This window comes from Onychomys torridus, chromosome 2 (assembly GCF_903995425.1).
Source record: "Onychomys torridus chromosome 2, mOncTor1.1, whole genome shotgun sequence".
Classification (NCBI taxonomy): domain Eukaryota; kingdom Metazoa; phylum Chordata; class Mammalia; order Rodentia; family Cricetidae; genus Onychomys; species Onychomys torridus.
In genome coordinates this window covers 86,914,117-86,926,328 of record NC_050444.1, presented here as the reverse complement: position 1 = coordinate 86,926,328, position 12,212 = coordinate 86,914,117, and the positions used below count along the sequence as shown (strand labels likewise).

The following is a 12,212-nucleotide window of genomic DNA, read 5'->3' as shown; positions in this document are numbered from 1 at the left end:
TGTTTGTTTGTTTGTTTGTTTTTATTAGAATCTACAGACTCAGGGGATTGAGTCAGAAATAGAACTGAGTTCTCACAATCTTAGTGGATAGATAGGTCTTTCTTTTGTTTTGTTTTTAGTCTTCCTTTAGAAATGTCTTCTTAGGCTACACCCCACATCCCAGCCTTATATCCAGCCTGCCTGGGGGTGAGATATAGTCTCAGTTTTGTGACAAGTCACTACTGACCATTAGGCCATCTCTTCTCTTTTTCTGAGGCTCAGTGTTTCATAATGTTAAAATGACATTTTTAATGCTCCCTCACCCAGCATAGGACAAAGAAAATGTGTGAAGATCAAAGTTAAGTATGAAACAGACAAACAAAAGACCTTAAAGGTTTGATGGTGATATAAAACTGCTGCAGATGGGTGTCTACTTAGTGCTATTATACTGAGTATTTTAATGGATTAATTTTGCAAATGTCTTATAGAATCATTGTGTTCCTAAAGCAAGGACAAACCATGTAAGTGTATAACAAGATGAAATTTCACTCATTTTCCTATGTAAATATCAACAGAATCAAGAAATTGGGCCTTGGAGATGCACAGATGATTTGGGGTTAAGAAAAACTGCCACTCTTCCCAAGGACTTATGTTCAGTTCTGAACACTTAAATTAGATAACTCACATCCACCTATAACTCCAGCAGTAGGTGATCAAATGATCTCTTTTGACCTCTGAAAGCACCAGCACATATGTGTGCTACCCACATATGTGTGCCTGAGTGTGTGAGTGCATGGCTGCTCATGGATTAACAAAATGGGATTAAAAACTTACCCTATACCAAGTGGTAAGCACTGAAATCACATGCATAAAAGAAACAGTATGTGGACTGGGCATAATATGTATGTGTGTATACGTGTGTGTGTATGTATGTATATGCATGTAGGTACATATTTATATGTGTATATATATGTATGTATGTATGTGTGTATCTGTATATATGAAACAATAACAATTAAAGAAGAAAAGGCCGCAATGTCCAGAGGGAGCAAGATTGGGAGTATATGACATGTGAGAGGAACTGGAGGGAACAAAGGAAAGGGAGACGATGATGTAATTATGTTTTAATTTAGAAAGTAAAAATATAAACACACAGATGCATATATATATATGCATACATGTACACACACATATAGAACCCTATCTATTTATCTATCTATCCAAATATCTATATCTATATCATCTATGTCTCTCTCTCTCTCTCTCTCTATCTCTCTATATATATATATATATAGGGTCTTAATATGTATTGAAGTACCCCATGCCCAATACTGTCTTTTGATGCACACATTTGCCTTAGGTTAGCTCTACATTTGTACCAAAAAAATTAGTTAACTAATTAATACACTAATGTGTAGGTATGCATATATACCTGCTATGGCATACAACTGAAGGTTAGAGTACCACCTTCTGCAATATGGGTTTCAGGGCTTGAACTCAGGTTGTCAACCTCAATGGCATGTACCTTTAACCTCTGAGCCATCTCATTGGCCCAGATTTGCCTTTTAAAATGAGCACAAACTTCATCTTTGTTCTGTTACCTTTTACTTTTGCTTAGCAACTACCACTCATTCCTTCGAGTAGTTATGGATGGCTTATCCCCTAGGAGATTCCAAAGTGTGGGCAGATATCTGTTCTGTTGCTCATGGACCTTTTCATGGTCTCCAGGTTGTGGTTGCAATGAATACTGTGGCAATCTTAATCCGTGCCTGTCAGGGTACTTGTATTTTTTTATTGTATATATACTAGGGGTCAAATTGCTGGCACACATATGTTAATGTGTTCATTTTGCTAAACACTTCAGCTAGAACTCATTTCTTTCCCATAACTGCACAGATAAGTTGTATTTGCTGTATGTTTTTGTCAATATTTATCATTTTCCCTTGATTTTTCTTTTTTCTTTCCTTTTTTTAGTTTAATTGGGTCAATTTAAGTTTTATTTTAGCTCATCTGAAGTTGTACATCATTGCAATTTTGAATTATATCATAATGATGAACAAAAGTAGAGTTTCACAGGCTTACTATCATTTTAAAGAAGCACTTTGTTAAAGGAACTTCCTGCTTCTATTATTTGCACATGTTCCATTATTGCTGGTGACTTGTTCTTATGGAGTTATAGTACTTTATGTGGTGTCTTAAACCATTCAAAATTGTACAACAAAATGCTATAGAAATACTAAATCTATTTATCCTTCTTCTGGAAGCCTGGCATTACAAGACCAAGAAATCCACACAAATGTCTAAGGAGGAATTTCTGGTCCCTATAACTATATCTTCTCATGACAGAAGGCTTCACAGGTCTCTTTTGGTTCCCCATGTATAAAACCAATAATTGCATTCATAAGGACTTCATTCTCATGGCCTCATCAACCTCCAATGCCCCCACCTCCTAACACCATCTCTTTGAAAACTGAGATGTCAGTTGATGGGTTTAGGGAACACAAATGATCTTACCATGGCTTGGGTTACAAAATAAATCTTTTGTTGGCTGGAGGTACATTAATTCATTGTGTTGTCTCTAATTTCAGTAGTTTTGTTTGGTATGGTTTAAGCTTAACCTTTTTCTATTAATCAATATTTTTCCTCTGTGTTAAGTGCTTTAAAGAAATACCCCCCTACTCTAATACCATGAAAATTTTGCCTTTGTTTTTTGTTAAATTATTTAGTCCTTGAGGCTGTTGACTGTTCACAAATTTGCCATCATTTGTTTTGATTTGGTGGAATAGAAGCAATTGTTACCAAATTGCATTGTTTAATATTGGTACTTAACTCATCCATCAGTTGATTTTTTCTTTCTTGTAGTTTTTTCTTCAATTTATAATTACTGATTTGAAAGGAACCATTTACCATGTGAGCTCAGGAGAAGGAAGCACAGTCCTTGTTTTCATAAGAGATCCTGAGCACCTACTGTAAATCTGAAACTGCTATGCATTCTCTTATCTGATGCTCAGAATGACCTTGCAAGGCATATGCTATTATTCCATTCTGTATTAGAGAATACTGAAGCTTAGAGAGGACAAGCGATTGGTTCAAGGTTAAATAATGTACTCATCAAAATTCAATATTGTTTTTTTTTCTTTTCTTTTCTGACTCCAATGTCCATGTCTAGTCTAGCTCTTTCTTTTGAAATCATTCTAGTGGCAAAGTTCATTAGCGAATGAGCAACCAGTGAAACCAGACTATTAAGCTATAATCGGCTGAGCTGTTTTAGTAACACAGAAGAATATCTCCATGTGGGACATTTGCAATATGTGATTATTCTTTGTCTTCAATAGCAAGAATGGCAAATGCTTACAACTTCCTTGCATTGGAAATTGTCAGAAGCTTTTCACATTCAAGTTAGCTCTTTAAAAAAAAAGTGCAAGGTAGATATTGTGTTCCTCATTTGACAGATAAGAAAACAGAGTCAGGACTTAGGAAGGTGACTCAGTTGGTAAAGTGCTTGCCTGGTAAGCATGAATACCTTGGTTCCGTCACTAACACCCACATAAAAAGGAAGCCTCCATTATTAGTTCAGACAGAGAGAGGTGGATCCTAGGAGCACAGTGTCTGGCAAGACTAGACTAACCAGTGAGCCTCCTTTCCCAGTGTGAGACCCTGCTACAAGAAATAAGGTGATGAGCTCTTGAGGAAATACTGGTTAGCCTATGGCTTCCAAGTGCACAAGCACACATGTACACACACACACACACACACACACACACACACACACACACACAAACACATGTGTGAAAGTGTGTGCACAAAGAAATGAAGTAAGGCTGAGTGTCAGAGTTGGTGACTCATTCAAGGTCAAGTATCCAGTATCAAATAGTGTTAATACAAATACAGTTCTTACTTAACTGTTTTCTACATTGTGATCAGCCAAAGCATTGACCTACGTGGCTGTTGTCTCACTTCAAGGTTAAAATAGGCCACTAGGCTTTTCTCTTCCTTGTTATGAGGCTTTTATCGTCCTGCATATGTGCTGCCCAGGACAAATAACCCACTCTGACAGCATCCACATGGGAGCACCTGCTGCTTTCAGTCCTTCTTGCATCTCTGAGAGGCTCTGGCTCTTTCCATCATCTGTCTTCAGTACTTCTATGTCCCAAAGCAAAATTCTGAATTTGAATATGCAGCTGATGTTGCCTGTCACCTCCTTCCAGACACAGAACAGTGTAATTGCAAAAGTTGTTTCATAATCCTCCCCAATTAAGATTCTGACAACCTAATTTGAAAGACCAGGTTGGATTTTTTACTTTGCAGCTTGCCTTCTTCCTCCTTCCACACTCACACCTGCCCCCTGCAAGCATACTTTACTGCCTTCACTCCACAGTTCCAAACTAGAAGATGTCCCCAGCAGGTCATAAAACCACACAACTTTCCTTTGGTGTTTCCTTGCTCATTGTTATGTGCTACTCAATGAGGCTCTGACATCATGTGAAGAACTGAAAAGGAGAAATGAGCTATTAAGGCCATGGAAGGAACTCAAATAGGGTGATGATTAAAACATAAATATTTGTTCAGAGAAAAGGATGAACAGGGTGAGCCTGTTGGCTGGTTATAATTAAGGCTGACATAGACATGAGCCAGTTCTCCAGGCATCTGACACTAGAGACATGTGCAAGTTTGACCAGCAACATTCTTTCAGAGCCTGCATAAACCTGGCTGCACCCACACACTCACATATATGTATACACACACACACACACACACACACACACACACACACACACGCACAGTGTACAAAGAACAGTGCATACCAGACACCTAGGAGTAAGTATTGGTCTCCCAGTTTCAGCCTGTCTTCTGCACAATATACACATTGTGGAGCCATGCAGATTTACCTAGACACCAATTACAATGTCAAAGAAGTGCCTAGGAAGTCACACAGGACACAAATAAAAGAATAATTTGTAATTCCACTTCTTTTTTTTTTCAATTTCTCTCCATTTTTAAAAACACACTTCCATTAAACAAATAGGCCATAAGGATTATAGTTTTCTATTTTAGCCTAGATGCACCCCCCCATCCTCTTGGCACTCGATTTGTGTGATCTTCCCTAAAATGCCACAGGCCAGGCACCACATTCCCAGCTTAGGCAAAACCTCCAATTAAAATCAGCAGGGAGGTTGCTTGAATTAGGAATCCCAGCCAGGGCTCCCCAGCCTGATGGCTATGAAAGGGAGATGTGAGCCTTTAAACAACGGATGGGAAGCCCTGGGTGGCAAAGCCTCTGTCCTCCAAATGACAAGGGACTCATGCTGTGTCACTAGGAGACCTGTCAGGTTGCCAGAAGTTCCTGGCTGAGGCAAAGACAGGGCCCGCAGGGAAGCAGCTGAGGTGTCTCCAGGGTTCTCAAAGTGATTTAGATCCACTCTAGGGTTTAGAGGGCAAGCAATGTATATTATGATCACTATGAGTGTGTGCTAAGATCGTATTTAGAAATGTTGAACTCTGGCCATGTCTATGCTGTGTGACCACGGGTGAGTGACAGTCCTTCTCTGGCTTTAACACCCTTATCAGTGATGTAGAAACCTGAAGCAAATCCTGTCTCATGTGAGTAATGTGAGGGTGAAGAGACAACTGCTGTGATCTTGGAGGTACTTCAAAGTATTAGCCGTCCATGTCATCAACCCAGTAGCAGTGAGGTGTTGAATTCAAAACATGACAGAGATGAGCTGTTGATTTGAAAGGCTTTTCTTAAAAGTTCTCTGCTTTATCTGAAGGCACTGTGGGTGCTAATCAATCAAGTACCAGATTTTTAACAGTTTAGAAATGAACATTCAGCTTCCTGTCCTCCTTCCTCTTTACCCTCTCCCACACTCTCTCTTCTGTCCTTCTCTTCTTCCTGCTCTCTCTCCTCCCTCTACTCCAACTCCCATCAGAATGAACTGAATATCTCATCCAACAGAAAGATGCTGATTTGCCTGGAAATGGAAGATGCTGTGGCTGGATCCCCAGGGACAGAGAAAAGCATTTTTAAACATGGTTCTAACTGCCTCACGCTGACTGCCTAACAGTAGGTCTGTTTGAGCATTGTGAGACTCTCCCATACAGAACTGGCCTATTAAGCTGTTTCCCTGTCGCCAAAGTTGAGGTGGCTGTCACCAGCTAGCCTGGGAAATGTTATTTATAGATCACAGTCCCTCCTACCCCTGGTCCCCATCCTCTTCCTGTGTGCTTATCAGACAGTTCCAATTATCTGTGAACAGAGAAGAGAGACCCTGGAAGGTTCAGAGGAAGCAAGGCATGTGATAATAGGTTCTTACATGCTCCAACTTTCTGTATTTCCCTATTCTTCTTATGGCTACTCCTTCCTCCTTGTTCTCCTTATTGCTTTAATATCATACTATGGTGTATAGCACCAAGTATATCCATGCTAGATGTACAAAGGTTGGTATTTGAGTATGTTACCTCATTTCTCAAGTCCCTATTATCTTCTGCCACACCATGGTGGTGATATGTGACACTCGGGGGTAAGAGTATGCATGAACACTCCCTGTCACCTTCCATGATACACCGTGGTACATCATACTGGCAAGGCATGGAATCCCTCCATTGGTTTAGGGTTCCACCTCCAATAGCAGTTTTATTACTCAGATCACTGGGTAGAGACGGGAAATGTATAGGAAGGAGATTATTTTGATTAATGCTGATTCACTGTTTGAAGTTACTTGCATTAAAAAAGAACATCAGTCAGTGTGCTTGAGTGCATGAGCACATACCACACACAAAATGGCCTGAGCTTGTTTTGGGGGTTTTAGTCTCCTCCAAACAAGGTATTGAAAAGCAGCAGGATGCTCCCTGGCCTTGTGGACTAGGAAGCACTGACAACATTGCTCTTACTCTCTCTGGTGCTCCTACTCTGTATAAAGGAGAGGGGATAAATCACTAACCCACACCCAACCCTAGGGCTCTCCACAGTCCATATTCTCGGAATCTTGTAACTTATGGGAACCGAACCTGTTCCTATCCTGTGCACTCTGGTTGTGACATACATTCTGCCTAGTAACTCCCATCTACCCTTCTGCCCATTATCTCCAACAGGAAGTCCTTTACTCCCCTCTGTCACCCCACTTTTCCCTCTGTTTCCTCTTTCCTGGGCCTTGCACTCCTTAGACCCCTCCTTCACACCGCTTCCCTTCTGGGTCCTGGTGCTGTATCATTAATGCCCCCTTTGATACAGCCCACAACCTCATGATTATTCCAAGCTCAGGATTCGCAGGTGCCATGCAGCCTGCTAATATGTCTCAGAGGGCCTCTGTCCCCAAACCCTCCTGCCTGACAAGGCTGGAATCCTAATTCCCCAGCAGCCCCCTGGCTTGTAGCAGCATCACCAGGAACTTTCATCTTTTTATTTCCCTCACTGAGGATTCTGAGAGTTCCACCACAATGAAGCATTGATAGGAGGAGTGGGGGCTGTGATCCCGACAAAGGGTCCCAAAGATGAGACACGAGAAAGGGGGCGCTCTACGGGGTTATAGAATGCCTTGCAGATGGGAACAGAAGCGCTCTAAATGGGGTACTGTGCTGTCACTTGGAGAGGGAGTGACAGGGGCAAGTGTGGGCCATTTGAAAGAGGCATTTAGAAATAACGCTCTTGTCAGATGTAACCACGCAGTCGCAGCCGCATGGAGGGCCCCTGCAGCTCGCAAAAAATATCAGATGACTCATACCCAATATTCAGTCAATGTTCTGATTTGGGAAGTGAGAGCCACACAGCTCATTATGATTCTTGCTCTGTTTCCTGAAAGCTGGGCCTGCTGTTCTCCAGGCTGTAATAGGATTGGTCTCACGAAGCAGAGACCAGAGAGGCCTGCGGCTGTGTGGGTGGATGGTATGGAAAACTAATACTGCTGTCCTTAGGGGAGAGGGGGAAATTTGTTTTCTTTCCTCTCTTTTCCTTTTTGTTAATAAAATGTTAATAAAAAGGAAAATATTTTTTTTGTTCATTCATTTAGCAAACATTTATAGAGCTAGTGAGGTTGTGTGCTAGATGATGGGGGAAGAAGGGCTCCCCCCACCTGCCAAACCTGAGAAGCTGGAGGAGAAACCAAAAATAAGGCAAACAGTTCAAATGCCTGGGGTGTTGTGAAGGAAGTTTTATTACCAGGTGAGGATGTTTCTGTGGATTAAACAGGTAGACAATTTCAGAAAGCTAATTATTCCACCATTTTTCTCCGCTGATAAGCAACTCGTTTAAAGCCTAAGTCAATCAGGCAGCCGTTTGAACAGTATCCATTTTCAAATGGCTGTAACAAAATGGTTTCCTTTAGACTACAGAGCAGCATCCCAGAGAATGTCTCAGGACCTTCAAAGGAAGAGCTTATTCTCTGAGATATGATTACATTTTTTTATAATTACTGTATGCTAGACTTTTCTCAGCACTTTAAATATATCATCTTAGCAACCCTCCTGGAAGCCTCTTGAGATAGACTTTATTATCCCCATTTTAGCAAAGAATGCCAAGGATTCAAGAGATGCAATGACTCATTCCCAGTCTCAGGATTTTTTTTTTCTTTTATTTTCTGTTTGCTTGTTTCGTTTTTTTTCCCCCCCTGACTTCAGTTCTGCTTGAACCAACAGCATCCATGCTCTTCAAACTTAGACTCTACTGCCTCCCCAATGACTTGGGAGTTTATGATTTGCAACTGTAAGCCAGGACTACCAACGTTAGAGCAGACTCTTTGCTAACATGTTCCACCACAGGGGTAGAGTGCAGATGGGCTTCTGTTAACAACCTCATAGCCTTGGAAGATCGTGAACTCTGGAGTAGGACGCAATGAAGTTTTTTGTTGTTATTGTTGTTAGCAGGGTAGGGTATTTCATTACCTCATCAAAGAAAGGTGTGGAGAGCATTAAATCCTTTGATGTTTACATAAAAAAGTCATAACAACCTTCAAATCTTTCCCATGAGGGTTTGTTCATGATTTGTTCTCATCAAGGAAGTGTTTTCATGTTTAGACACTAAGTCTCCTAAACCAAACTTCTCAGTGCCTATGGAATGGATAGACATGGATAGACACCCCAAATTTGGCCTAACACCTCCTCTTTAAAGAAATCCATAGAGGATGTTAGAAGTGTAAAGTACAAAGTGATACAACTGGCTTTGTGCCAGTATGCAGGATAACAATGTATTTATTAGTACTTATTCGCTCTACATTCTCTTATAGTTGATTTGCTTATTCTTTTCTATGTGGCTGTGTGTTTTCACATGTGTGTGGGTATGACTGTAGCTGGGTTCACATGCCCATGAGTGTATAAGCCTGTGGAAATTAGAGGCCAAACTTGCTCATCATTCTTTAGAAGCCATCAAATTTGTTTTTTAAGTGTCTCTCACTGGGTCATAGGGCTCTCCAATTAGGCTAGATAGATGGCCAGTGAGTCTCAGGGATCCTCCTATCTTTGGCCTGCACAGTCTAAGAATATAAATGTGGCTGGGCCAGCTTTTTACATGGATACTTGGGATTAAACTTCATTCCTTGTACTTGAATGGCAAGCATTTTACCAACAAAGTCATCGCTCTAATGCCCCTTTTCATTCATTGGGAGGCTCCAACTTGCATGATCAGTTGTGTAATGTGCCTCTCAACCCCATTCATGGTAACTCACATTCTCCATTTTCCTTCTTTTTCACAGGACAATTCAGCAGTGGCTTGCAAGGGTCCAGTCACTTCTCTACTGCAATGAGAATGGGTTCTGGGGAACCTTCCTGGAGAGCCAGAGGAGTTGTGTGTGCCATGGTAGTACCACACTGTGCCAGCGTCCCATCCCATGCATCATAGGTGGGAACAACAGCTGTGCCATGTGCAGCCTGGCAAACATCTCACTCTGTGGCTCTTGCAATAAGGGCTACAAGCTGTACCGAGGCCGCTGCGAACCACAGAATGTGGACTCTGAACGGAGCGAGCAGTTCATCAGCTTTGAGACCGACCTGGACTTCCAGGACTTGGAACTGAAGTACCTGTTGCAGAAGATGGACTCACGTCTCTATGTTCACACTACCTTCATCAGCAATGAGATTCGCCTTGATACGTTCTTCGACCCTCGGTGGCGCAAGCGCATGTCCCTCACTCTCAAGAGCAACAAGAACCGCATGGACTTCATCCACATGGTGATTGGCATGTCCATGCGTATCTGCCAGATGCGCAACAGCAGCCTGGACCCCATGTTCTTTGTCTATGTCAATCCTTTCAGTGGAAGCCATTCAGAGGGCTGGAATATGCCCTTTGGGGAATTTGGCTACCCACGTTGGGAGAAGATCCGTCTGCAAAACAGCCAATGCTACAACTGGACTCTCTTGCTGGGCAATCGGTGGAAAACTTTTTTTGAGACTGTCCATATTTACCTGCGTAGTCGGACTCGGCTACCTACCCTACGTAATGAGACCGGCCAGGGCCCAGTGGACCTGTCGGATCCCTCCAAGAGGCAATTCTACATTAAGATATCCGATGTGCAGGTGTTCGGGTACAGCCTGAGGTTCAATGCTGACCTCCTACGAAGTGCCGTGCAGCAAGTGAATCAGTCCTACACACAGGGTGGTCAGTTCTACTCCTCTTCATCCGTGATGCTCCTCATGTTGGATATTCGGGACCGAATTAATCGTCTGGCCCCTCCTGTGGCCCCAGGAAAACCCCAGCTGGACTTGTTTTCCTGTATGCTGAAGCACCGCCTGAAGCTAACTAACAGTGAGATTATCAGGGTGAACCATGCCTTGGACCTCTACAACACTGAGATCCTCAAACAGTCTGACCAGATGACAGCCAAACTCTGCTAACCCGGGACCCTTTACCATGAACTTTCCTTTCTGTTGTACACATACAACAGAATAAAATAAAGCAAAACAAAAGAAAACACACACAAATTTGTAAAATGTAATTAATATTCAAAAGAAAGGAGGAAAAAAATCTTCATTTGTTGGAAACTAAAGTGTTCTAGCAACTGTATAAAACTGTGGGGCATGTCTGTTACTACTATATTCTGTCATGAAGATGGGTCTCAGACTTTTGTGGAGCTTTGAGGTGGTGGCTTCTTGGGCCTCAGGTGCTGTGTGGAGGGGGGGAGAAGGGGAGAGCATATGAAATGAATTGTAAAGACCTCTGCTGTGCAGGTGCTAAGATTAAACACTAAAAGAGAAAGAAAGAGATATATGTAATGTACCTCTGACACTGCCATTTTTCCTTGTGGGAGGAAATGGACGTAGATAAAGAAGATATTTCTTCGGTTAACATTTCTTCCCTCTTTATGCTTAATTCTTTGTGCTTCTTTTGACGCTCTGATGGGTTGGGGGATGCAAAGCATTGCAGTCTTACCTATATGACTTCTTTACTTCTCAATAAATGGAAGATAATGGAAGCTGGCTAATAGGTGGGGCTGGAAGAACATAAGCTGAAACAACTATAGAACAGTGAATAACCTTAGATACTAGCTTCTCAAACTCCTTAGTCTAGAAAATAGGGTCAAATGGAAGCTGCATGCTCATGTATACACCCATAATAACTGCCCCAATGCTGATTTGAATCCGACCTTCTGGTTCCCTTGCCAACACACATTCTTTCTAAGTACTATGGACACTTTTGTGTTTTCTGCTCCAAAAGTTTTTAACTAAAGGGTAAAAGATTTCTCTATCCAAGATTGTATTTGATACTTGTTTTGCTTGTGTAGAAATTTTTTCCCACCTACTTTCTCCAAGAAGAAATATAGTATCATATTGTTCAGAAATGTTTTCCCTATTAAGGATGCTTTTAATTTTAATATAGCCAATGACCAAGTAATAACAATAATAATAATGTAAGTTTTAGTACTGTATTAGAGTACCAAAGGCTTCTCAAGTACTTTTTAATTACTGTTGGAATAACTTAGAACACAGTTGAGCACAAGTGCACATGTGTCAACCACTTGCCACACATGTATGCACAGTATAAACACTGCCATTTCTTGTGAGGGACGTGGGTTTAGTAGAATGAGAGACATGAGAATGCAGGCTCTTCTCAAGGCACTTCTGCAGAAGATTTGGGCAGACATTGCTTATTAGCCTTAGGGTATCTGCATTTGTTTTTTTCACTGGATAGTATGGGGTAAGAAGTACTTGTCTGCAATCTTGATAGTCACTTGTGCGTTGGGAGTGAAATGCAGAATCATGAAAGTGTACAGTGGAAAATAGAAATATTTTGATCTAAGTCATCACTG

General features: G+C 41.5%; 1 protein-coding gene across 1 annotated transcript in view; it reads left to right on the top strand.

Annotated features, from left to right (window-relative positions):
* Brinp1 (BMP/retinoic acid inducible neural specific 1) overlaps positions 1-11,650 on the top strand; it is a 185,016-nt gene extending 173,366 nt beyond the window's left edge. The window contains exon 8 of the mRNA XM_036178230.1: positions 9,663-11,650. Coding sequence (XP_036034123.1) covers positions 9,663-10,800 — 1,138 coding nt within the window. The 3' untranslated portion in view covers positions 10,801-11,650. The remainder of the gene's footprint in view (positions 1-9,662) is intronic.
* Positions 11,651-12,212: the final 562 nt, after the last annotated feature.